This window comes from Melospiza melodia, chromosome 6, assembly GCF_035770615.1.
Source record: "Melospiza melodia melodia isolate bMelMel2 chromosome 6, bMelMel2.pri, whole genome shotgun sequence".
Lineage (NCBI taxonomy): Eukaryota > Metazoa > Chordata > Aves > Passeriformes > Passerellidae > Melospiza > Melospiza melodia.
The window spans coordinates 76843155-76870542 of record NC_086199.1 but is presented as its reverse complement, the minus strand read 5'-3'; the positions used below and the strand labels follow the sequence as shown (position 1 = coordinate 76870542).

General features: G+C 41.2%; 2 protein-coding genes across 8 annotated transcripts in view; one reads left to right on the top strand and one right to left on the bottom strand.

The window, feature by feature from the left end:
- The first annotated feature begins 966 nt into the window (after positions 1-966).
- On the top strand, positions 967-16643 carry THBS1 (thrombospondin 1). 2 transcript variants are annotated; one of them, XM_063159347.1, is made up of 22 exons: positions 967-1057; positions 1220-1314; positions 2036-2613; positions 3099-3174; positions 3422-3618; positions 3768-3893; positions 5446-5539; positions 5884-6057; positions 6429-6605; positions 6907-7080; positions 7256-7383; positions 7500-7652; positions 8142-8360; positions 8841-8948; positions 9333-9492; positions 9875-9993; positions 11661-11895; positions 12257-12484; positions 12688-12959; positions 13418-13515; positions 13626-13765; positions 14399-16643. In XM_063159347.1, the coding sequence occupies exons 2-22, from the start codon at positions 1245-1247 to the stop codon at positions 14404-14406; spliced, it is 3534 nt and encodes a 1177-aa protein (XP_063015417.1). In that variant the 5' UTR covers positions 967-1057; positions 1220-1244; the 3' UTR covers positions 14407-16643. The 2 variants fall into 2 exon arrangements, with proteins under 2 accessions (XP_063015417.1, XP_063015416.1); XM_063159346.1 differs by lacking the exon at positions 14399-16643 and having other exon boundaries at positions 13626-14069.
- A 6113-nt stretch (positions 16644-22756) lies between these two features.
- The window catches only part of FSIP1 (fibrous sheath interacting protein 1), a 64802-nt gene continuing 60170 nt past the window's right edge, over positions 22757-27388 (bottom strand). For 3 of the 6 annotated variants that reach the window (XM_063159340.1, XM_063159342.1, XM_063159341.1), the window contains one exon: positions 25119-25873. In XM_063159340.1, coding sequence (XP_063015410.1) covers positions 25298-25873 — 576 coding nt within the window. In that variant the 3' untranslated portion in view covers positions 25119-25297. Of the gene's footprint in view, positions 22911-25118; positions 25874-27388 lie in introns of those variants that run through there. The other 3 variants (XM_063159345.1, XM_063159344.1, XM_063159343.1) reach the window with 2 other exon arrangements.

Here is a 27388-nt window from a genome sequence, read left to right as displayed (position 1 = left end):
GGAACCTACCTCTTAACCTTTAGATTTCCTGTTACCTGGAATTCATATTGCATGAGAAATTCCTAGCTGAAGCAGTGCTAGTCATTTTGTTCATTAAACAACGCTGCTATGGGAGAGTCTCAGCTGCACTACAGTGATGGTCATTTCATTCCTAAGGCCACGTTGTTTGAGGGTCATCCCCACACTCTTTTCCCCAGTGACAAGGAGTGGAAAGGAGACAGCAGGTCCCTGCTGCTCCAGCCTGCCGTCCCCTGTCCTCTCGGCCCTCACGGGGCCCGGCTCTACCAGGCTGGGCAGGAAGGGCTGACGAGAATTCGCGCTATTGCCCTTTTGTGAACCCAGTGTGCTGTGTGCTGTGTATTGGAACCAGTGGGCAGGCAGAGAAGGTCTCATTAAGTGAATTGCGTTAATTAAGCGGAGGATGCTTTCAGCAGCGCTCCGGACAGCCGGAGGCAGCGGCGTCTGGGCGCACCTCTCCTCCAGGGCCCCGCCAGGCGCCCCCCCTGCGGCCGGGGCCGGAGAGCGGGGCAGGGTCGCCGAGCGGGCGGCGGGACAGGCGGGTGCCAGGCAGGGTTCACGGCTCCTGAGGGAACGAGGGCTCCCGGCGGCCTCGCCCGGGCCCGCTGCCGGCGGGGAAGGCGATGGAGCCGGGCGCGCGGGGGGCCGCGGGCGGCGCGGGAGGCCCCGAGGGAGCAGCGCCCCCTGGCGGCGCGGCCGGGCGGCGGCGGCTCCGCGTGCTCCCGCTGCCCCGGCCCGCGGGGCGCGCCCGCCCCCGCCCGCCGGCCCCTGCGGAAAGTTGTCCCTGGCCCCGGAGCCACCCGGCTCCCGCCTCCCGCTTCCTGCCCCGCCGCCGCCGATTGGCCCGCCGCGCGCCCAGGAATGCGAGCCATCCCTTTATAGCCGGGCGCGGCGGCCGGCGCCCGCAGAGTCCCGGCAGCGCCGCCACAGCTGCCCGCCGCTGCTCGCGCTCCCGCTCCGGGACAGTCGGGGCCCCCGCGGATATTGGCCGCCGGTACCCAGAGGCCGGCGCCGACCGCCCGGATCGCTCTTCCCGCAGGTGAGTGCTGAAGCGGCTCCCGTCGCTCTGGCTGTCCCGTCCCAGGGCGGCCGGGGGCACCTGCCCCGTCCCCGCCGCGCAGCTCCCTGCCTGCGGGAGCCTCGCTGGCGCCGGCCGTGGGTGCGACGGCAGCGCGGTGACCTTCCTCGTGTGTGTCCCCAGGCTGGTTCACAGACCGACCTTTGCCATGGGGCCAGCCACTGCTCTCTGCCTCCTTCTCCTCGTGCTCGGCGGCTCAGAGACCAAGCGCACTGCAGGTAAGGCAGCTCTGTGCTGGTACCGGGGGCAAAAATAAAAAACTTTGGTGCCTGTGTAGGCAGATGAAGTTGTGCTCGGTAGTAAAGACCTCCAAAGCTCTCAGTGAACAAAAACGTTTTAATTTGAGCATCAGCTAGTTGGGAACAGGAAACTTCTCTCTGGTGTGGAATTTGTGTAGCCTTCCGAAATGGGAACGCAGTCTCCAGATCTCGAGCATGTAGCTTGTCTACCTCTGCACTGAGCAGAGGGAAGGAGGAACATGATGTAGGAGCTGCCTGAAGAAGGAATGGGGTACTGTGCTGCCGTCTTGGTGACATAGAGAGGCTGCTACTGTGCTAGTGTCACTCAGCTAGATTATCCAAGCTCGCTTTGACATGTCCTAGCATAGGAATATTGCAGACTGGGCTTCGCTGTCTGTTTCTGTGCTGCTGGAGTGTAATGAGGTGCCGGAATGGCTGCTACCTTTGTGTGTCAGTCAGCGGGTACCTGGCACTCCTGTGCCGCCGACTGGCTCCTGTACAAGAATGCACATGCAGTGCTGCACAGCAGCTCCTGGGGGGACTGCTGCACCATCAGAGCTGCTGTCTGTGCTCTGATGTGAGGCACTGTGCCTTGCACGATGTGCGCCAGGAGCCAAAATGTTAAGCAGTCCTGGGAGATTTACACCTACTCAGCCTCTTGTCCTTTTCTTATGGTGCTTATCCGGATCTCTCCCTGCAGAGTCCAGGAATGATGATAACAGCGTCTTCGATCTCTTTGAACTCATCGGCTTCATGAAGAAGGGAGCTGGGCGCCGGGCCCCCGGGGTGTACCTGGTGAAGGGACCAGAATCCTCCAGCCCTGCTTACCGCATTGAGGATGCCAGTCGCATCCCTGCTGTGTCTGACTCCAAGTTCCAAGACTTATTAGATGCCATCCATGCTGAGAAGGGCTTCATTCTCCTGGCCACTCTCCGGCAAGCCAAGAAGAGCAGAGGCACGCTGCTCTCTGTGGAACAGAAAGATGGCTCTGGTCATGTCTTCAGTCTAGTATCAAATGGGAAGGCAGGCTCCCTGGACCTGAGCCTTTCTGCTGATGGCAAGCAGCAGTTAGTGTCAGTAGAGGATGTCTTGCTAGCTACAGGACATTGGAAGAATATCACCCTGTTTGTGCAGGAGGACCGAGCTCAGCTCTATGTGGGGTGTGAGAAAATGGAGAATGCTGAGCTGGACATCCCCATCCAGAACATCTTCACTAGGGACCTCGCCAGCAGTGCCAGGCTCCGTATCGCCAAAGGGGGAGTCAATGACAACTTCCAGGTAAGGCTTTCACTTATGTTTTTGCCTAGAATTTTCAGTCATCTGTTTTGAGGGTGCATTACCTACTCAACGAGCCTAAACAGCAACAAAGAACTCTAAATCTGCTAAACTTTACTAATGGAGTTTGAAGGGTAAAGCATTAGAATTGCAGGGATGGAACTTTCTGCAGCAATAAGAAGGCACTGAAGCTTCCAGACAGGTAGTTGCAGCCTCATTGCTTAGCTTCTTATATGAGATTCAGAAATCCATGGGTTTTTTCCTTCCTGCCTGGGCAGTCGCCAAGTCCTTATGCTCAAGGATAAGATCGTTAGGAAGCAGGGCTGGTTCTCATTAAGGAGAACAGAGCAATGTGTTTCACTTTTCCGTCTGTCTGTCATGAAATTACTCTGTAAGATCTTGCATGACCTTCGGTCTCTCCAAGTGCAGGTGGTACTTCTTTCCCTTGCAGTTGCTGCAAGTCGCTGTAATTCTTCCTCTGTCCACAGGGTCTGCTGCAGAACGTGCGGTTTGTGTTTGGAACAACTCTGGAAACTATCCTGCGGAACAAAGGCTGCTCCAGCTGTAAGTTTACAATCTTCTGAGTCCAATGACCTATTAAAAATAAGATTTCTCGTTACGTTAGAGAGACAAGTTGAAACAGAACTCAGAAGTATGCTGACATGCAAATCCACATTGCATAAGAAATAAGATTATATTTCTGGAGGCACCCTAATGAATCTGGTGGCAGCTGTTTAGCAGGTGCTAGCCTGGAATGATAAATGCATGTGGTATAAAATGCATTTACTTCATGTCTGGTTTTTTCTCTTAGCCACTAGTGCAATCATTACTTTGGACAACCCCATCAATGGTTCCAGCCCAGCTATCCGCACTAATTACATTGGCCATAAAACAAAGGACATCCAAGCAGTCTGTGGATTTTCCTGTGATGAACTAACAAATATGTTTGTGGAAATGCAAGGGCTACGGTCCATGGTTACAGCACTTCAAGACAGAGTCCGAAAAGTGGTAAGTGATGGTCAGCTTCATGGTACCTTTCATTAACTAGCACTTAGTGAATTAATTATAACCTGACTTTTAAGAGCCTATGTAAACAGCAAAAAGGCGTATTTCTGTATTAAATCCTAAATATCTTCTTTTTGCTTCTCACCCCCAAGACTGAAGAAAATGAAATCATTGCCAAAGTAGTGCAGATCACTCCTGGAGCATGCATTCATAATGGAGTCTTGCACAAAAATAAAGAGGAGTGGACTATTGACAGCTGCACTGAATGTACTTGCCAGGTAAGATTCCTCATGTTCAAAAATCACCTGAATATAAACTCATAAGCTGGAATTAACAGATATTTCTAAACTGCATTGTTTGTTAGAAAGAGTGAATTGTACACAGAACTGAGCATACTAGAAAAGCCTTAGAATTACTCAGTTTATTTCATTCAGCTGGATCTCTGATATAAAGGCAGCTTCCATACCTTGTCTCAACAGCAGTATTCTAGAAAATTATATGAAACTCTGAAATTATATGTATCACTCTGATACAGCCATTAACAGTTTTAGTTCCTTAATTTGGGTAATGCCTGTATTCTTTACATAAGTCCATCAGTAAACTAAAAGTCATTATCAACGCAACAAATAATGTATGTAAGTATGGTACTATCAGCTTTTCTAGATCTACATTCTGTCCTCACTGAACCTCCTGCTGACTTAGTAGAAAACGACATTCTAGTACTCAGTGAAGGCACTTAAACTTGTGCTTTTATTTATCTAGAAAATGCTTCTAGGTGTGGCCTATTAGCTTTTGCAGATTATATGGAACAGCAATACCTTTTGGATTTCAGTTTAGCTGTTTAAATCCCTGGATCACCTGGAAAGATATTTAACTTTTTTGTTTCACTTCTGCTGAATGTTGTAAACATTCACAAAATGTACAGTTTCAGGATTTCTTTAAATTATTTGCTTGTTCCATTTAAGTATACCTTAGCAAAAGCGTTTTAGGATACCAGTCTACCAAACAGTGGGTTAATAAGTGTGCCACTCTTTAGAAACTAAAAGTCAAGTATTTGTAGATGTGCAATACAAGGCAACTCAAATTCTGTGTCTACTTCTTGAGCTCACTGTGTCTTTTGTCTTGTAGTCAGGAAGTGGTACTGTGACTTTTGCATTTGCCTTGTTCCTACCAACCTGTTTACTCAATGTCAGCTGCAATTGCCTTAATCTAGTAATTTGCTTGGGGAAATTAAAATAGTAATCATGAGAGCATTCTTCTGACCAAGCTGCTACCTTTAAGAGGCAAAACTACAGAGTGCCCTGTAGCTCCTATTGAGATTGGGGGTGGGTGTTCTTACCCTGCCTGTTTGGCTTACAGATCAAAAACCTCATAATTATAAGTTATAGATTGCACAGCACTTGAGCAGAGTCCACTAAACTCATTTTATCTTTACCATATAATCAGCTTAAATCCATATTAACTGAAAAGAATGTTGGCTTCTCGTTCTTTTTTCATTTCTTTGAAATCTGACCTTGTACTTTGGGTATCACATAGTAGTCATTTACTTGAGCCAGCATCTGCTAGCTACTACTGATAAACTGCTACAGAACCAAAATATTTCTGCTTTTGACTAAAAAATAATGGGTGAGAATGGAAACAAGATGAAATTTGACTGAAAATACCTGGGACTACCCCTTGGGTTGTATTTTAGCTCTAAATACAAGGGTTTCTGCTTTAGGTACGCTACTGAGTCTTAAAGTTCTGCAGAAAAGGTCCCTGTTATTTACCCAGACTCCAGACATTGTTTAAATTCTGCTTGGTAACTGTAAACCTCACAATTCATTCTAGAACTCTGCCACTATATGCCGGAAAGTGTCCTGTCCTCTCATGCCTTGTTCCAATGCCACCGTGCCTGATGGGGAGTGCTGCCCTCGGTGCTGGCGTAAGTACTTACTACTTTCAGAGTCCTGCAGCAGTTGTTCACCTCTAACTAGACCCATGCTGCTCTGCAGTATACCAGAACTGGATATCCAAGGGGAGCCTCGTGCTTCTGAAGTAGGTTAATCTGATGTGTCTTTGAGGCTGATCACTTTCATCATACATGTTCAAATATTTCCTACAATATGCAACATACTGAAATGTTTGAGTTCATGTCCCTACACAAAGAAGGAAGATGAATGTGGCTTCTGAGGACAGTGGTGTCCTTTTTTGCGGAGAGAGGGGTGGGAGAAAAATTATGGAAAGGCATCTACCTGGAGTCTTGCTCAGAGCTGTAACTCTGTGCAGCTAGCGACTACGCAGACGATGGATGGTCTCCCTGGTCTGAGTGGACCTCGTGTTCTGTCACCTGTGGTAATGGGATTCAGCAGAGAGGCCGGTCCTGTGACAGTCTCAACAACCGCTGTGAAGGCTCCTCTGTGCAGACCAGGACTTGCCACCTTCAGGAGTGTGATAAGAGATGTAAGTACTTAATCTACTCATGCTGGTAGTAAAACAGAAGCTGCTTTTATTGGCAGAATGTTAAAAGCAAGGATTACCATTTAGCTCTGCCACTGGCATGGATCCTTGGCTTCTAGCTTTAAGGACTTGTTAATACAAGGTGGAGGGGAGCAGATGGTTAATGCAGTAAACAGGCATGTTTGGGCACTGCTCCCGGGATGAAACATGATGCCAGTTTAGGTATGAAATTTCCCTAGTTGCAAAACTTGATCTGTGACAGTCAGGAGGCTATCCATTACACATGGAGTCTTTGGTCCTGGTGCTGGCTATGTTCTAGGTGCTATACAGCTGAAGTCTTCAGAAATTATGAGTAACAGAAATCTCTCTTGTAGTTAAACAGGATGGTGGCTGGAGTCACTGGTCGCCATGGTCATCATGTTCTGTCACTTGTGGCACGGGCATCATTACCAGAATTCGTCTTTGCAACTCTCCAGTACCACAGCTGAATGGCAAACCGTGTGAGGGCGAAGCAAGAGAAAACAAAGCCTGCCAGAAAGATCCTTGCCCAAGTAAGTGTGTCCTAGTGGTAACTAGTAATTGGTAGCTTAGTGAACATCCTGAGTAGTTACTAAGTAAGCTTGTTCTAATATTCTTCTCACTTTAAAATTAGAGGTGTGCTATATGAAACCTCACAGGTTAGTTTCAGATGAAACTATTTTTATGCCTCTTCCATGGAGTCCATTCTGTCATTTGTGTCAGAACAATGTCTGACCTGCTCTCCCTACAAAAGTAAAGTCCTCAGTCAGGTAGAAACTCATTGTAGCAATGAATTTGGAGCAATACATGTTTTCTATCTTCTTCTCCCTTTAGTTAATGGCAACTGGGGACCATGGTCTCCGTGGGATGCTTGCACAGTGACTTGTGGAGGAGGACTTCAGAAGCGAAGCCGTCTCTGCAACAATCCCGAGCCTCAGTATGGTGGGAAGACTTGTGTAGGTGAAGCTAGAGGGACTCAGGTCTGCAACAAACAGGACTGTCCAATTGGTGAGCATCCATTTGCCCATAAACATCTGACCGTTGTTGATAATCTTGAAAATACCACTGTAAGGTCTGCAAAGCTCAAGTGCTGGAGTTTTAGAACAGTATATCAGCCAAATACGGTGCTGTAGCAGCACGGTAAAGTGTCCTTTATCATAACATCTCCTTGCTTGTTTCACAGATGGGTGTCTGTCTAATCCCTGCTTTGCGGGGGCTGCGTGCACCAGTGCCCCTGACGGTTCCTGGAAGTGTGGTGCCTGTCCTGCTGGCTACCATGGTGATGGCATTCACTGCCAAGACATTGATGAGGTAACAAGACTGTAGTTTTCTCCTTGAAAGGGAATGAAAGAAAATGGAAAGGGAGGACAGAGTCACTGTTTCATAATGCTAACTGTTGTTCTTCTTTATCTCAAACTCAATTTCAGTGCAAAGAGGTTCCCGATGCCTGCTTTGTGTTCAATGGAGTGCACAGGTGTGAGAATACTGAGCCTGGGTACAACTGTCTGCCCTGCCCACCACGTTTCACAGGAACACAGCCATTTGGTCGCAGTGTTGAGGATGCCATGAGTAACAAACAGGTATTGTCAATTTGAGACTTGTTCTGGGTTATGAAGTCTCACAAAGTTTCTAAAAAACAGAAAACACCTATACGTTCTAGGCAAAAAAGACTTGGAGCATTTAATAAAACACCATCTTCTGTGGTTCAGAACAGAAGAAGCATTGATCAATTTATTTTGAAGATCAAAATTAGTTTTAAATATCATTATCCTCCTCAGCCATGCAGGGTTCAGAGGTTACACATAATTTTAAGAGTAACTCAGGAGTATTCACTAATGATACAAAAGTATGTGCCTCATATCTTAGTGCTTGGTTCCATTTGATAATACATAAGGTTTGAACAAGAAAAATAATTAGTACCAAGACTGGTACTGGAGTTGAGGACTGGAAGAAAGCCATGTAGGAGGCTTCTTTTTGCCTGATTGATTAGGATGTATTTGAATCTTTGGGGGAAAAGTGAGGGATAAAACAATGTTTTCAGTCAGTTTAAGTTTTTTGTGGTCTTCTAGGTCTGCAAGCCACGTAATCCATGCACAGATGGAACACATGACTGCAACAAGAATGCCAAATGCAATTACCTTGGCCACTTTAGTGACCCCATGTATCGCTGTGAATGTAAACCAGGCTATGCTGGCAATGGCATCATTTGTGGAGAAGATACAGATTTGGATGGATGGCCAAATGAGAACCTGGTTTGTGTTGCCAATGCTACTTACCACTGTAAAAAGGTAAGTTTATCCTCTTTTACCATCTGCCACTCTAACAGCCTAAGCTGTTAAACTGTTCTCTCCTGCAGATAACCTAGGGATAGAGGAGGTGTAGGGATGCCATTGTCAAGGCATTGCTGGGAGATCCTTGCTGTTGGTGTATTGCTTTATATATTCTTGTGATATGGGAAAAAAATGAAGCCTGATTGTTGTAAATGTTCTAGGGAGATTCTAATTTAGGCCATACCTATATCACCTTTGTTCTGATAGCAATCTCCAAGGGAAGAGCGGCAGGGTAAGATTCTCAAAAACAGCCCAATCTTTATTTTTAAAATTACTTATCACTGTAATGACTAGCTTAAATTGAGAAAATTACAGTAAGGTTACTCCTACCTGACTGAGGTGTTACAATTTTGCCTAATTATTAGATTTTACCTGCTCAAATCCATATTGTAATAATACCAGGAGTGAACATCTCTCTGTGTACTTCTTTCTTTGTAGGATAACTGCCCTAATCTGCCTAACTCAGGGCAGGAAGACTATGATAAGGATGGGATTGGTGATGCCTGTGACAGTGATGATGATGATGATGGCATTCCTGATGACCGGGTAAGAAACAGAAAAGAACAGCCTTTGAGAATGTGGTTTTCCCACTCCCCTTCTCAAAGCTGGGGTCTAGCTTCTAACCTTAATCTTAAGAGAGGACCATAGGAAATTGCTGGCACTGACAGCTATCCTAGAAACCTTAGATATGCATAACTGTGCAGACAAACTTTCTGCAGCTGTTTGAGCTTTGGAAGTGAATTTTCATTTTTCAATCAGCCATTCATACACTCGAGCCAGCAACAGGGTGTTTTGAGATAGTAGCATCTGAGTTTTAACTGTTTCCCCACCTCTTATTTCTTCTTTCTTATAGCAGTACAAGCATAAGCAGAATCTGGTTAAAGTTTTAATTTGATTCATTTTAAAACTTGGCTTTTCTCATTTTTGCAGGACAACTGTCCATTCATCTATAACCCACAGCAGTATGACTACGACAGGGATGATGTTGGTGACCGCTGTGACAACTGTCCCTACAATCACAACCCTGACCAAACTGACACTGACAACAATGGAGAAGGAGATGCATGTGCCATAGATATTGATGGAGATGGTAGGTGGCCTCTGATCACTCCTTTAGATGGTTTTCTAATCAGCCATAAATCAAATGAACACAATATAATCCTGATTTCCTACCAAATTTCATCCCTGGACGCACTAAAGTTCCCTTGTGGTGGTTTCAGGACATGAAGGCTACTGAAGGAACAGTTAGGGCTAATGGAAATTCACTTTGGAATTTGGCACAGTTCAATTCTAGCCATACTCTCACAAGGCAATAGGAGCAGAAGTCTGTGACAGAGCTAGTGATGAGTCATGTTTCAAAGCTTTCAAATGCTGCTCAAAATGCTTTAAAAATGTATCAAGAAATGTGTGGTGGCTTTATACAGTCCTTTGCAGCATTTAGATGTCTGATTTTCATTCATGACCTTTTACAGGGGTGCTTAATGAAAGGGACAACTGCCAGTATGTCTACAATGTAGACCAGAGGGATACAGACTTGGATGGTGTTGGAGATCAGTGTGATAACTGTCCACTGGAACACAACCCTGACCAGGTAAGGGATTGGAATTATAAGTAGAGGACTAGTGTGCTAGAAAATACAGCGTGTTGTGTTGTAGAAAACATTTGAACAGGTTACACCTGAAATTTGACTTGTCACAAATCAATTCTTACTGCTTTCCAATTTGGTGCCTTTATCAAATAACATGCCCTCAGAGTCTGAACAGCTGCTAGGTATTTTCTGAAAGTATCTGTAGTGAAGATCTGTGAGACTGGTGCACGTGCTTGTCACCTAAACATTTCTTAGGTATGTCAGTTCTGGTGATCCTCACAGCGAGAATATGAAATACTTTGAGAACATTGTGTAAAATGTGTGTAGTGGAACTACTCTCTTCATAGCCTGTAGTGCTGTGTTCACTTTGACACAAAGCTGTTCTTTAAACTTTGTCCCTAAACTTGAAGCCAACTACATTTCAGAAGATAACTTTTCTAGCAGTAAGTAGAAGGCAGCACAAGTTGCTTTTCTCTAAGAAAAAGGCGTATTCTGACACTTGTAAAATTCACCTTCATAAAAATCCAGGGGGATCCAGACTCTCAGACAACTTACTGATTCAAAAACTGAAGGCAGAAGTAGATTAAGCCTGTGGCATCCTGTCAGTTAAAAGACTAAGTTTAATAGCTTCAGGGACACAACTGGAATGTTTGAAGGGTTAGAAAAGCAGTTTCAAATCAGTGGAATGTAGTGTAGTGTGGCCATGTAGCCCAAAAGCAGTGTTACTTGAGGGATTTAAACCGATAATATAAAATGTCTTAGTCATTGTCACTTGCTTTACTATTTCCCCACTTGAGGGAGGGAATTGCTTGAAGATCCTTTGAAGCAGCTGCTTTCAGGAGGATCATTTCCCTTGTGACTTTGAAATTTTTAGACTCTAATAGCTTTCCAGACACTATCCTAATCAAGTTCTAGAAGTGGAGATATTGGATTTCCAGTGCCAGAATTAGTAACTAATCCAACAGTGTATGGTATGCTTCTGTCTACACCAGGGTCACCCACCTGTGCTCACAAGACTACTAGGCTAAATGTGGGGCAACCTCAGGGGTGACGGGATTGTTTTTCCTAGTTCAGGAGCTGAGCATGCAAATGACTGGCTAAAACATGTGATCAGCAATCACACTAGTTGGTTAATGCAATCTGTCACCATCATAGGAACAATTGTCTTGACTGATGAATCGGGGGGCATGAAGAGCATTTATGATAGAGAAAACTGAGCTGTGGTGTAGAGGATGTAACACTAAGCGTTGGCAGACTGTTTTAATGTTACAGTCTCTACTGACTAAGAACAGAGTAGTGCAACCCTGGATTGGCCTTTGAAACCACATTGCTGCCAGGGAAGGCAGGAGATAAAGCACCCTGCATCCAGTATGGTAGACTAGTGGCAGAGGAGACATGTGGCAAAGGCACAAGATAGCTGATGATCACACTGCTTTCTGATGCTGTGAATTCAAATTGAAACCAGAACAGGACTAAAGTAGCACAAAACCAGTTAGCACAGGCAGTTTTAATTGTGTATTAATCCATCCACTATATCCATCTTAGCTCTTGATAAAGCAAGCAGAAATCCTGATTAATTCCATGTATTGAAACTCCTATTTTAGAGACCCCTATCTCAGCCTTCTTTAAGTGGCCTTTTAAAATGTTTTGGTTTTTTTCTCCTCTGATAGGAAGACACTGATTCTGACCGCATAGGTGATCAGTGTGACAACAACCAGGACATAGATGAAGATGGTCATCAAAATAACCTTGATAACTGCCCCTATGTGCCCAATGCCAATCAAGCTGACCACGACAAGGATGGAAAAGGTGATGCCTGTGACCATGATGATGACAATGATGGTATCCCTGATGACAAAGACAACTGCAGACTGGTTGCCAACCCAGATCAAGCTGATTCTGATGGTAAGAGCCAGTATCATAATGACATTTTAAGAGTTTTTTTCAATAGTTTGATGGTATTTTTTTCACACTGTTTAATGTTGGACAAAACTAAGTAACAAAAAACCAGAATGTCTGTGCCAGAAAAAAACCCAGAATGCTGTTATAGTGCTTCTCAGGAGTAAAGATCAATGTAAAAGTGACCACATATCCAACTTACTCCTAAGTCACTATCAGGCTGGAGTGAAAGGGCATTTATACAGTCACTGCTGTGGCTTCTGTCCTGGGCAGTCAGAGATCTGCAAGTCAGACTCAACTCCAAGCTATATGACTCAGAAACAAACACTGGTGGTAATAAAACAGTAAAATTACTTTTATCCTACAGGTGATGGACGTGGAGATGCTTGTAAAGATGACTTTGACCAGGACAGTGTGCCAGACATTGATGATATCTGCCCTGAAAATGTGGAAATTAGCGAGACCGATTTCCGAAAATTTCAGATGATTCCCCTGGATCCCAAAGGAACATCCCAAAATGATCCAAACTGGGTTGTTCGTCACCAGGGTAAAGAACTGGTTCAGACAGTCAACTGTGACCCTGGCCTTGCAGTCGGTAAGGGGAAAAATTTAACAGGCACTGTTGTTTGGGATGGTTTGATTTTTTTGTTTGTTTGTTTGTTAGTGAGGGTGAGGAGTGGTTTTGTTGCTTTTTAGTCAGGGTGGGGGAGAGGAGGAGGACCTAAGTAACTGTTAAGGAGTTACTTAAGAATTCTAAAAAAGTAGCTCCTAAAACTGTATTCTTTGATGTCCTCATAGGTTTTGATGAATTCAATGCTGTGGACTTCAGTGGTACCTTCTTTATCAATACAGAAAGGGATGATGATTATGCTGGCTTTGTATTTGGCTACCAATCTAGCAGTCGTTTCTATGTTGTCATGTGGAAGCAGATCACCCAGTCTTACTGGGACTCCACCCCAACCAAAGCCCAAGGCTATTCAGGTCTCTCCATCAAAGTTGTGAATTCCACCACTGGTCCAGGAGAACACCTTCGTAATGCTCTGTGGCACACAGGAAACACTCCTGGCCAGGTAAGAGTGGCACTTACTACATGCTGAAGTACTCTTAACTTGATAACGTGAGCACTTCAGTGTAATAACACACTCTTCTGCATAAGGCAGGCTGTTCTTCCAGAAAATTAAACACTTAGAGGGGGCCTGCACATGCTGATCATGTAGACTTCTTGCCAAATACCAGTAACTTCATAATTTTTCCTAATCAAGTAAAATATTATATACAATTAACAAGATTGCTTGCTGCAGACAGGCTTCCCAGCAGCAGTGAATCAATTGTTAGTGGAATAGTCGTAGCTTTCCATTTACATATTTTAAAAGTAAATTTAAATGCAGTTGATTTCTATTATTTCTATCTCGAGGCTACTACAGAGCCTAATGACTTATTTGCAGCCTTTAATAATAAGACACCTTCATGTCAAAATAATTGCTTTGTTATCTCTGGCCTTTGGTTGACAAAAAGCATTCTTTCACAGGTGAGAACTCTGTGGCATGATCCTCGTCACATAGGCTGGAAGGACTTCACTGCATACAGATGGCGACTTAGCCACAGACCAAAGACCGGCTACATCAGGTGAGTACCATCCTTTTATCTGGGTTAAATATCACGGGAAAAGTGGATGCCTGTGAAAATAAGCCTCACAGCACCTTGTCAAAGATGGCTGAGCTGTTGTCTCTTTGTAGGGTTGTAATGTATGAAGGGAAGAAAATCATGGCAGACTCAGGACCAATCTACGATAAAACCTATGCTGGTGGTCGGCTAGGATTATTTGTCTTCTCTCAAGAAATGGTGTTCTTCTCAGACCTTAAATATGAATGCAGAGGTAAGGATGACATTGCATTTAAGAGATCCTATATAAATTAATTGGTTCAAGAACATAAGACATAAGAGCCAAGAGGGAAAGTTGAACTGTGATCTTTTGTGGTTCTGGTTCAAATGAGTTCTGCAGGCAGGAACAGGGCACCTTGACAAACTCTTCACAGTTAAAATTTTAAATATATAAAATCTAAGTATATTTCTTTGTGTTATTTCAAAGTATCAGAAATTCATGTTGAGTTCCAGAAATTAAATACATTTTGACTCTTCTTTGAAGTGCTGATTTGAATGAATGAGCACATCTGACAAAATCTAAGGTAGAAAAGCAACATATTGACTTGAGCAAGTAAAAAGCTGATTTTCTTAAAAGTAAGCAAAGTAGAAGGTTGTCCATATACTGCAGTCTTGAAGTTTAGTGGAGGTAAGTGTATACAACTAGTATCAGCTGTCTTAGTCTTCTGAAATAGTCACTTTATTATGTAATAGTTACATAGATTAGATTATGAAGTCTAACTCAAGGAAGTACCTAATTGAAAGTACTTTCAGTTTTCTCTACAAATGTCTCTGGGCATTAATGACTAGGATATAATCATGCGTAATACACAGAAATATTTAAACATACATTTTCCTTTTTTCACAGATTCGTAATCACAAGATTGTTGGATTCAGAGACTATTTAAAAATGCTGGTAATTGCACCTTTTGAAAAGTTTAGCCTTACAAATCCTGGGACCATTATATTATTCCTTCCTTTCTTCTTTCTGCATAAATGTGGACTCGAAACACATGACCTGCCTCAAGAGAATGCTTTTGAGAGAATGAAAGTGAGAACATGCTTGGTATCTGACCTCTGCTGAAGTGGAAGGAAACAAACGTGTCTTGCAAATGAGAATTGTCGTCACTGAACAAGCACACTTCTTTCAGTAGGAAAGACATTTGTTTGCTGTTTATCACAGTGCAGTGTCACTGCCTCTCTAACTGGAGGTCCCATGGAGTAGCATTTTGTAAAAGAACATCTTTGGATGTGCTGTGGACTACTTAAACTGAAGACCTTTCATTGTGTGGGGAAGAGGGAGTTTGGGTGGGAGGGGGAACTCTAGGTCTTTCTTTATGGGGTAGAGAATTTTTTAAGGAGGGCTGTGCTACTTTGGTTTACATCCATTTAACTTGGAGAAATTGTTTTCTATGTCATACCTTTCAGATAAAACATAGCCTTGCTCTGGTTTTGGTGAGCTAGATCAGCTCCTGAACTACACAGGACAAAACAGATATCCTAAAACTGATTTTTATTATGGCAGGAGGGAAAGAGGATAAAAAACTGGTACACTGGATCACACCAGCTTTGGGGGAACTGGGATTTATGATTAGATTCTGTTTTTGCCTGATCTAGATGCTGGCCTTGCTTACCTTCAAATGTGTTCTTTCAGATATGGTGCCAGAAAGCACCACCATCTCAGCTAGCACTGTGCTGTCCTTCAGGAAACCAGCACATGCTTCACTTTTTATGGTTAAAGAGGCACAAAAATAATGTAATGAAAACATTCCTTTTCTACATGCCATAGATGTTTTAAACCCCTCGCTTCTTTAGAGGGGAGGAAAAGGGGCCTGTAGATAAAATTGTAAAATATTTATTTTTGCCTATTCTTGATGTTATAATGACTGAGGGATTATTGATAAAAACAACAAGAAATGCGTCAAGACTATCCACCTAATCATTGTTACAAGTCTTCATGACTGTAAGATTGTAAATACAGATTATTTATTGTCTCTGTTCTATACTGAAACTAGAGAGGGTTTAGTTGAGAAAAAAAAGTCTTGTCTGGAGCAGATAGTGGTGATGTATTTGTTACAAAGAGCAATTTTCCCATAAAGTCTTTGAGACACAAGGAAGAGTGAGGGTGTGGGCAATGGGATGTTTGTTTTTCTCAGTCTGAGCTCAATGCTGGCTTTTCCTTTCTTTGTGCAAGGCAGTTGGTAACCTGTCAGGCAACTGTTCTGCCGTGCTAAAATTCAAATCCTTTTAGATAGCAGCAGTTTCTGTCCCATCCGTAGCACCAGGGACGAGGGAATGCCATTCACCCTCCTAATGCTCTCTGGTGCTGGGCAATGTCTGAGATGCTTTACCTGTGCTCAGTGGGCCCAACCAGAGCCAGGAGCAGCTGCAAAAGAAGGAATTCATCACAGACTAGACAATGGCAGGAGCTCCTTGCAAAAGAGGGAAAGGCCTTGATGTGTACATTAAAAGACTGTTTTCCCCAACAGAAGGGGCAGCATCCTTATACCTATAATATTTCCTTGTCTTTTGAAAAAAACAAAAAGAAACGAACATGGTGAAAGTTTTACGTACAAATATTACCTCATTGTTGTGTGACTGAGAAAAACCTTTGGAGCAAGCAGAGTTCAAATGTCTAACAAACTTTAAAGCTACTGTAGTACTAAAAAGTTAATGCTGTACATAGTAAAAATTTCTTTGCAGAAAATGTATTCCCAGAAAGGAAATGGCATTGGAAAAAAAAAGTCAAATACAATTTCTGATGTTGTATTATATTTTTTCCTGTCATCTTGTATACCATTGCTTGTATTTTTATAAATTATTTTTCTCATTGCCTTTGTAATAGTTAATCACATAATTTTGTAGATAGGCTATTTAAATAATTTATCATGAAATGCTACCTGTAGAGTTAGTATTTCTATTTTTATAAAAAGTTTGCACACTGAAGATTTTTTTGCTTCCCTCCTCCCAGTGGTTTTGCTAGCATAATTTTCTAAGAACATGCTTTTTTTGTAAACATTTTTAACCGTTTTTCCATTCTAAAGTTGTGTAAGTTGTACAATAAAGCTTCTTACATACAAAGAACAATAAACCACCAAGGACATTTATATTTATACCTTTGTTCTCTGGTTTCATTAATGTTTTGTAATGCATCTCTGGATCACTGATGTATTATTTGTGTCAAATCTGGCTTCCATGCAGATTTTCTCTGCACTCTGCATCGCAGCGATGCTGAGGGCGTGCCCCTGAGCTGTTACCCTGTGTGTAACCTCTGGCTCACCTGCAGGCTGTGCTCCAGTCACACCCGGGCAGCTGGCACCTTGGGTTCTGAGGGCTTCCCTTTAGGACTGCCAAGCCCTGCTGCCCTTGGGGCAGGCGGGAGCCAGAACAGCCTGTGAGTGACTGCACCCATGCCCAGCCAGGCTGCCCCTTCCCCATGAAACGAGGCAGCATTTTGGCCTTTTGCAGGGGCTGGTGCAGCAGACTCACAGCTGAAACTGCGAGTGTGGCCAAAGGGCCGATGCCAGGGCACCCAGTCAGCTCCTAGGACATGCTGCTGAAACTAAGAATGGTCAAGATTGGCTCCTCGATCTCTGCCTGCAGCAGCAGCTTGTTTTGTGCACCCCTTAGCAAAGGCAGGTGCTCTAACAGGAGTACCCACATGACAAGTGTAGTGAGGGCATCCTGCAGGTGTAGAAAATTAATCTTTACATTTTCTTATCCTGAGGATGAAGGCTCCTGTTCTATGTCACTACTCTTTTGAGGGCAGTCCTGTATATTTGAATTTTTTCCCACTGAGAACGAGGAGAACAAAGAACTCCTGGCCTGTTAGGAAGGGCCAGGAATTTCTGCTCTCATCAGTTACAGGACTGTCTGCTTGACTTGCCTGGACTGAGATGGGGTAGTGGGAGTGCCCTGTCAGTGTAACCCATCTGATCTTACCTGGACTACCATTTGTCCTGCAGGTTTGGTCTCTTAACTCTTCTGGCCTCCAAAAAAACCAAAGACGTTTCCAACCTGGAGAAATCCCTTCATTTACTTGCAGGAAGAAGGAGATACCTTAAAACCAACAGTTTTCTGAGCATGTATCTCTATCTGGACACATCTATATATGAATATATGTAGGTCTAACCAAAAGTTTGTAACAGAGAACTGCTGCTGCCTTGGCAGCCCATTCCAATGATCTTGTCTGAGCCATGCCAAACTTTCATGCTAATTTAATGCATTTAATGCATTTTTTGATAGCTTTTCTTCTCATTAGAATAAAAAAGGCAAGCCATATGCTTTGTGTTAACCCATAGCCTAAGCCCACCCACTTGCTGCTTGGTGGGTGTGAATACAGTAGGACACAAAAAAAGCTGTAGTTGAGATAAGTTAGGCCTTTACTTGCCCAAAGAAACTACTAAACAAGAACTAAACACAAGAACATGGCAGGTGGCCACGTTTCACAGGGAAATTTGCTGTCCCCAACCTCCCATCAGTGGAACTTGTAAGTGTACCAACCAATGCATGCCACTTCTAGAATTACTTGGTGTTGGCCAACTATTTCTGCATAAGTAATCTTTTAATTTCTTGCTATTGTAGAGAACATAATGTTTTCCTTCCACAACATGGTCTTCTCAGAGCCCATGCAAATGGGCTTCTTCAGTTTTAAAGTGGTCATTTCCATTGAACATATATTCAACAGAAGTAGTAGTTTAACCAGTAGGTATTCATAAGCTATGGAGATAAAGACTGAGATAAGTGTACAAAGATCTGCATCTTAATGACAATAGTGCATTTTTTACTGATATTGGTATGTTTTTTGCAGGGAAGTCCACAGTAAGCAGTAGATTTTCAACATAAATTCATTTTGGAAAGGACTGTTGAGATTGCAGAAGTAAGCATCTTAAAGTATCCACAAGGGAAGTTCTCATTCTTATTTCTCACCTTTTCCAAAGAGAAAAAACTGGTGCACAAAGTTGTATGAATATTTAAGCAGAGTTACGACAAGAGGGTGAGAACTCATTTTAAAAAGTGCTTGGCAAGCAGAAGTCTTAAAGAAAAAAATCTTCCACAGGACATCCATAAAATTAGACAAGTATCATAGAGAAACTTGAATTTTCAAATGTAAACAAATCCCAGGAAGCCCAGACATCATTTGTCTTTTATTTCTCACCTGCTTTCAAAGTGAAGAACTGCTACCCTAGACAAAACATACAAGGCTAAACTGAGAGCTGCAGAGACTCTCTGTCCTTGTCCCTTGATGGCTCTGCTCACAAAATGTGTATGGAGAGGCCATTTTATTGCTATTGTAAAATTAGGGTAGAATGCCTCTGGCAGTGCCCTTCCCACCAAAACTATGCATACCAAATACACAAAGCAAACAATAAAAAACAATGGCACAGATCAGTATTTCCACAAGAAAACAGCAGATTTTTAGGGGAAAAATGTTCTGAACACAGAATACCTGCCTGCAAAGCACTTTAACACTCTGCAAGTTACTGCACACTCCAGAATATTCCGGTTTACTGGGGTTTTTTAAGCATAAGAGGTATTGCAGATTCAATTGCAAGCAGTGAACTATTTCACGTAGACATAAATGACAGGGAGCCTTTTATTCCAACTACTGCATCTGGATTCTAGCCAATCTCTCAATGAAACGTATAATTGGATAAATGTAGGTTATGGCATTAGTAGTATTCAGCTGCCTCTATTCTATTTGAAAAGGAAACAGTTTTTCTGACCTTTAAATCTCACTACAAATAAAGGAGCAATTATTTCTCAATAAGCAAGCACATCTGTTGAAAATTAAATTAAATTAAAGAAAAAATCAATTACTATTTTTCCTTACTTTCTGAAACCCTCCTAACTTGTCAGCTTCCTGAGTATCTGCCAAACCACCTTGTCTCATGTCTGTTCTTCACATGGTGAGACTCCCAGAGGGGAGGCTCTCTCTTCATGAGTGGGGGAGGAAGCATGCTTGGAAGTGAAAACTCTCATGTAAAAAGCAAGAGAGAGGGGATCTTTTTAAAAACTGTGCTTAGAAAGCCTTTTTAAGAAGCATAACATAATACATATTCAATAATTACATATTCAATTAATACATACAATTTATACATACATATATATATATAAATATACATACATAATGTAAATGAAATTGATTGAACCGCCTTAATTTTCCAGAAGAAAAATTAAATTAAATTCTTCTTTTTTCAGAAGAAAAAAAAGGATGCACTTTGCCATTTAGGAGAGCAAACCATGACAGCATCAAAACATACCCACTGAAGAAAATCAGTATCAGCAGCTGAGCACTGGCCACCACAAACACCAGCGCTGCATGCGTGTCACTGAGGGGTCTCAGTGACAAAGACAGAATGATCTGGTCCTGTATTGCTCAGCAATTAGATGAATCACACCAGGATCTTTTCTTGGTGGCTGTGTTGCCTTCACCAATTAAGTTTTTGGAACAAAGCATCTATCTGTGCTGTAAAATCATTGTGTGAAAAAAGGAGAGCAAACTTTACATGTAGGGTACAAGCATAAATTTACAAGCATTTTACAAGCATAAATTTACATGTACACATGAAACTTCTTGCTCCTCAAACACCTCAAAGCCCAAAAATTAGAAGGATAACTTTAAAAATCAGTGTCCTGTGCTCTGCTATGTTTTGGATTAAAGGAGCTAGAGAGGACATTAAAGAAGTTAGTTATCAGAATTTTTTGCCAAATACAACTTATGTTGAATGAAGCTATGTATTTCAAAAAACCTGTTTCTAAATCCCAAGTTAGGCTGCAAAAGAAAATTAATTTAAATATCTTAATCATCACTGCTGCATCACTCCCTGAGGAGAAGCTGCCACATTCCATTGCAGCTGGAATTCAAGTGGAGGGGTTATTGCAGGTCACAACACAGAGTCACTGGAAAAACAGAGAAAAACCCATGGATCCCCTTGGGCTCAACTTTCTTTTTACTCTGGTATTGGTGATGTTTTAGCAAATGGCCTTGTCACTATATTTTATATAATATCCCTGTTATCGTCTACCTCTCACCAGTACCATATTTTTCCAAATAATTTTTTTTCCAACAGTTTTACTTAAAACAGAATACAAAAAGAAAGGAGGGGTTGAATTGATACTTCACCTGTAACATCAAGCAAGAAATAAAATATTCCAAAAAAACCTTTTCATATAATGCAGTAGAAACCAAGCACAGATAAATCTTAGGTCACTAATTTTTTATAGTCTCTGACCTTTGGGTACTGACCCAACACAGCTCTGGAACAGCAAGCCAGCTGGTGCAGGGTGCTCAGCACTCCCCACCACTAAAAGTCAGGTCACAGACCTCCTGTTGGAATACACATTTCAAGCCAATATCCACCCAAACTGCTTACCCCTGAAATACCAGATGCAAATAAAAAGATGTGTGGCTTCAGGAATGTTGTAGATCTTTGTTAGCAACAGTTACCCTTCCTTAAGGGTGCTAGCAAAAGCTTTTTTATAGCAGCAAGAGATTCAAGATAAGAAAATAAAACAAGAAAATAAGGAATTATTTTGTATTTTTCTTAATGTTCTCTAGATATTATACATACAATCTTTAAACAGAATTTAGATTTCTTCAAGTGCCCAAGCACTTGAAACACTGTTTTTGAGAAGGTCTTTATAAAACACAAGTTCCATGTGAAAATAACTGGACTATGGAAAGATTAGAGCCAGCAGACAGCTCTGAATGAATATCATACAGGCACAGAAAATACTCTTGAAAACACTTGTCAGTATCGCTTTAATTATATTTATGCTAAAAAAATTATGACAGAGGCTTAATATTTTTATGGTAAGAAATACATGCAGGTGAGATTTGAAAAGTTCCATGAAATGTGCTTACAGCAATCCTATGCAGAATATGCACTATGCAAAGGTTTGTTATTGCTGTTGGAGAACAAGTAAAAATATCAGAAAGTAAAAAAAGAAATAGCAAAGGCTTGTTGCAAATATAATGTTCCATTCAGATTTTTAACTGAAAGCAAATTGATTACATACTGATCTCTGTTATATCCACACAATTACAGCTTCCCCAGAGGTGTGCATCCAATCCTACTGGCGAGTCTGTAAACTGGATTAAAATCTGGGCCGATATGTGCATTTATTTAAACATTCATATTAGATCAAGTAAACCCTATGCAATAACAGCCCACGTATAGTTAATGTACTATCCATACATCTTTTTGTGGTGAATGTTAAAGGACTATAGGTATAGGATCTGAGAAACAATTTGTCCTTTTAGGTCAAGAAGTCACACGAGAGCTTGTCAATGGGGAAATCTGTTGAGTCTTCTTTGCTAGAGTATCTGTCCCCACTCAAAAAACTTTTAAAAATTAACCATGTTTTTTTAATAATGTTTTCTTATACTGACATTGGAGCACATGAAATGGGAAACCGACCGTCAGCTGAGTAAATAAGCCAAAAATCGGGAAAAAATACTAGTTAAAGACTAGACAATCAAAAACCTGTAATGAATTGTTAGTATTCTCTCAAACCCAAACCATCACTACACGGTCTCACAACCCAGGAGCTGCCAGGGCAAACTTCTGACGGCCTCCACTTTTACTCCCCCCAAGCCTTCACCAGGGCCTGCATCCCTCTTCATTCAGCTGCATTTCTTAGCTCCAAGACATGAATGTTTGCTGCGTGGGTAGCAGCTTTCCCAGAGGAGAACCAGGCAGCCCTGAGCAGGCCGGTGCTGATCCCCTGAGCCAGCAGAGCACTTGAGCAACTCCAGCCTAGGGCAAACCAGGGCTGCAGCCAACAGAGCCCCGGGGCAAAACCTCAGCAAGGGATGCTTCCCTGAGTCAGAACCCTGAGTCAGACAGGCTGCAAGCCCCAGCAATCCGCACGGAGATAACACAGGACACGATTTGGCTAACTATGAAAAAGCTAGACGCTGCGTGTGTGTGTGAAGAAAAATGAAATTAATATATATATTTCACACCCTCTCTAATAAAGCCCCATCAGTAAATACTAAAGTTTTGGTTGGCTTTTTGGTTTTGTTTTTATTTTTTAACAAACACATATATGTCTCATCACACACACAGCTACACAATATCTGTGTACATTTCTTTATAAGACAGAACACTCCCAGGAAATTTAATGAAATGCAAGAGTTTGTTTTCAAACCAAAATGCAATAATATATTACAATGACAATAATAATTATCTCTAAAGAAAAAAAATCAACTCATGGAACATTTTCAATGATAATAATTTATTCCCATCAGGTTGCTTGATATGATACTGTCTCAGTGCAATATCACTGACAGAGATTTAGCTACACTTTCAGAAAACAGTTGTGCAGAGAAGCATATAGTCACTCCTCCCCTCAAATTTCAATGTTCATATGATCTGAAAAAGAGAAAAGGAAAGGGTGCTGAGCTGCTGTAACAACAACATTATTTTCAAGAGCAAAATATAAAAATGGTTCATTCTACTTAAAACTTAATATATCCCTCAAAGTAGAGCTGGAAATAATAATTTACTGGCTCATGCAACTGTGAGAAATAACAGCCTTTTCATATCTGCACGTGGGCAAGTCTGGATTCTGTTTACTTCAGTAAACATCATCTATGCTTACATACATACGAGCTGAGTATAGATTAGTGCTTCTTTCAAGAAGTAGGCATCACTTATCTTTGAAGGCACATGAGAGTTTCCTTCATATATATACATGCATATGCATTATCCTAATAATTACGCTTTCCTGAAAATATATATAATTTAATGTATTACAGTAAATCTATATCACAGAGTACAGTACCTTAAGGAATGCAAAACTGAAATTGTGCTACACCAGTTTCACACTATTTTATTTGCTTAGCCAGCACAACAAAGAATTTAAACTGTATGTACAGTGGGCAAAAAAATCAAACTACTTACAGAAGATTATGCATACATATTTAAATGTCCTTTAGAATAAAGAAAATAACAAAATGCAACTATGCAAATATCTCTTACAAATTAAAATAACACCTGACACTTCTCATACCTTCATCTGCAGATGTATTTGCCTTAAACTGGATTGCACTGGGATCTCTATTTCACAATACAATTAGCACATTTAATCATGTCTGAACTAACAAGCAAATTGTCTACGGAATACGTTAAGCAAGTTTACAAATTCAATAAATAACACACCCTTTGGCCTATGTCCAGAACCAACTGCTTCAGACAGAACTGAGTCACCTTTGTAGGAAACAAATTAATTAGCTTTAGTAAAAAATGAAAAAAAAAAAAACCAGGGACTGAAAATTCAGAATACTTCTTCCCCTCTCAAAAAAAGAATTTGTATGCAAAAACATCATAAAACCAGGATGCTTATTAACCATACAGATTTGAGCTCTACAGGATTAAACATTACTCATCATCTGTTTCAGTCTCTAGTGAAAACAGGTAATCGAAATACCCCATTACAGGGTATTTCAGAGTATGACACACATGATTTTGACTCAAAGATATTAAATTATTATGTGATAAATGTTCATTGTTCTGTGGAGAGCAAATATTCTCACAGTAGCTGGTACAAAAAAACCTGCCAGGAAAAAAAAAGCCAAACCAAAACCACCCAACCTTTTCTACGGGTACCATTTCTATTTTCTTCATGCAGAAGTAGCACTTGAATCTCCTAAGGGGAAAGTAGTGCAGGTAAGTACGGATATCAGCCTTGTCCGGCAGTGTAAAATCAACAATACCAAGACTCCTGCATTCTGACAGGCAGAATCACTTTGAAAAATATTAAAATTCCCATCATTGTAGAAAGATTAAGTACAAAAAATCAAAGAAAGTGTTGTGATTATAATTATGAAATTAACATAGTAGAGGGATATTAGAATGTTCTTCTTAATTACTGATGTTTGTGAAAAAACAGTTTCTTTAAATCCAGAACAGATAACCAGTGCAACAAAGACCAATCAACAAACATAGCAAAATGTATTGATTTCTAGTAAGATGAGATTCTAGCACTAGAATCACAAATTTCATACTGTCAAAACTTTTATGAAAAAAATAAAATGTTTACCTGCGTAAAATCTGGCTTATTTGAACATTGGGCCTTCCAGGAAGAGAATTAGTCCTAGGTTAAAAATCTAAATATAGATTTAGATTACAATATCACTATGTAATTACATATGAGTAAAGAACATAGAAAAACAAGAGACATTTCCACAAGTGTTTTATAATACCAGACACAGAGTTGGTTTTGGTTTTTTTTTGCTGGTTAAAGTCTATTCTTTCTTTTCCCAAATTAAAAGTAATTGTTCAGTACTATTAATTTTGTTATCTTATGTGTGTAAATTTGAACTCCCTAAAAGCAGTTTATTATCTTTCATACAGCCAGGTCATGTTTGTTTCTATATGACCAAGTTTACCTTATTAAAAACTTTCATGAACCACTTGGATTCTCGTGTGGATTTTTGTACCAGCTACTGTGAGAATATTTGCTCTCCACAGAACAATGAACATGACTTTCTACTACCAAAAAGGTAATCCATATGTGTTTTCAACACTGTTTTCCAGCTGACAGAATTAATCAACATCAGTGATATATTTCATAAAAATCCTAGTCAATTATTTCAGGGTAAGAATTTTAATAAACATTCTGTTATTTTGTGCATATTATTTTTGGCACAGTTTTATGTTTTCTAAAAGAACATTCTTGTCCCACCGTAATAATCAGTGTGTATTGGTGCATACCTTTGGTGAGAACCTGCTTAGGTTTTTTCATTACAATCAAAAGCCTATTCTAAAGGGCTGTTAAGAGTCTCACCTCCTTTGGTTTGCAGTGGTATGCTGAGAATGTCAGCCTCTGTGCACGGCTCATTGTTCCTGCTGATGCAATATAATGGTTCACCCAAGAAAGAAGGTTTCTTCAATCTTTTTGTGTTGAGTGCTCTTGACATAAAGTAACCTTCAGTAATACTCTTATCTTCCACCTTCTGTAAACCTTCTAGGTCATCAGGTTCCTCTGTTTGGGCCAGTGAATCCTTTGATAAGTGACTACCAGCCAATGCTTTGCTGGTATAGTAGCCAGGGATTTTGCTCTCTGCATTAACACATAAGCTTTTGTCTTCGAGTCCAGCCTTTTCCTGAGCCATTAACATCCCTACAATATGGTCTTCAACTAACATTTTGGAAAGACTAGATGTGGAGTGAAGAGTGGAGTCTTGACTTGTGTAACAAGGGGGACTTAATCCAAAAGAAAGAGATTCCTGAGACTGTGGCATGGTAACGTTACTCATTGTTCTCTGAGGCTGCATACATTCTTCCAGAAGGGTCTTAAGCTGCTCTTCAGAGAGGCTCATTTGTTCTTCAGTCTGAAAAAAAAAAGGCGAGAATTTCTTCTGTCAAAATATAATTAATGAAAAGCAGTGCCATAAAACAGCTTGAGAGATACACTGGCAGAATCCTTAAACAAATATCAATGTCTTTCAATTCAAACTGAATTTAAATATACATCTCCATAATCACAAAATTTATGCAGCATCCTCAGTAGGTTCTAGATAGATTCTGTGATGAAAGTTAGGAAAGAAGCCTGATGTCCACAAGGCACTGAGAGGCCCCTGATTTTGCATAGTCTTCCATGAGATCTGACTGGTTTTTAATTACCAGAGCATGCACTTTTTCATATTTGTTGGTTTGCTATGAATACCTACAGACACACACACACAGACACTCTTTAAGATTTCAGTTTTTGAAAGCAAAACAGCACATTCCTAAAGCACTGTTGGGGCAATGCAGCTGGGGCTAGGAATGGTTTTGGACAGCACCAGCCCACAAAGATGTCACATGCTGACTGAAATATTCCCAGCCTCTCATGCTGGAAATGCCACCTGGTCCCTCTCTCTCAACCATGTGACACAAAGCACATCACTTTCCTGCCATGGCAAGGACACAAGAAAGCTCTGTCTTCTGTAGGACAGTTTCAGTGCTTCCTTCAAGCTGCCACTGCTTGCATAGCTCACTGATGCATCTTTTCAGTTAATTTCCTATTCAGAGACTGGCACACTCCCATCATTTTTATCACACAGGGCATTTCTTAAAATTTGATGCTAAAGGTAATGACTGATATTAGTTGGTTATGGTGAAGAACAGCAAAGGATATTTTGCTTAAAGAGGTTAGCAATAGGGAGTTACTTCCAGCTTTTACAATCCTTAATGCTCCTAAAAACAAAGTAGCACAATTTTCCCTGGCAGTTTAAAGATTATAATGGTAAAGACAGGAATATTTTTAGATATGTGTAATATATTTGCCCATGAAATAGGAGCTTAGAAGATATCATAATATGTATTTAAAAGGTTGGAAACACTATGCAACATTTAATAGAGAAAAATGCTTACTACAATCAAAATCTCAGTTTTACACAACCTCCAAGACACAAAGGATCACCTGACACATTAATGAGCCCTTAAGCTACAGTGATTGATGTAAAACAAAAATTTTATTCATTGTGTAATGACTTCTACCAAGAATTTACTTTACATTGTGCTAGAGGATGGAGATACTGTCATTTCAGAGGTGAGAACAATATCAGGTGTTTAGCTGATATTTTTTTCCCTGAAGGTCTCTGATTGAACTACAGGAGTCATACTATCCTGTTTGATATATATGACATGACTTGGCTACAGCCAAGGTACCACAGGGTGGGTGGATTTCACCTCAAAACTGATTACTCATGTTCATCAGTGAGGACAGTTTCCAGTCAGGAAGGAAAGAATATTTCTTTGAAAAACTTGTGGCTATTAAAATTACAAGATGACACTAAAAAGTGAACAAGAATGACATTTTAAGTTACCTTCAGTCACCATTCTGTACTTGCATATTCAAACAT

What these genes read in the sequence shown, in the direction of transcription:
- THBS1 (XM_063159346.1), top strand. Translation starts at nt 1,245, where the DNA reads ATGGGGCCAGCCACTGCTCTCTGCCTCCTTCTCCTCGTGCTCGGCGGC. An exon ending in AGAGACCAAGCGCACTGCAG is followed by an intron (nt 1,315 to 2,035) that starts GTAAGGCAGCTC and finishes CTCTCCCTGCAG; the next exon opens with AGTCCAGGAATGATGATAAC. An exon ending in TGGAACACAACCCTGACCAG is followed by an intron (nt 9,994 to 11,660) that starts GTAAGGGATTGG and finishes CTCCTCTGATAG; the next exon opens with GAAGACACTGATTCTGACCG.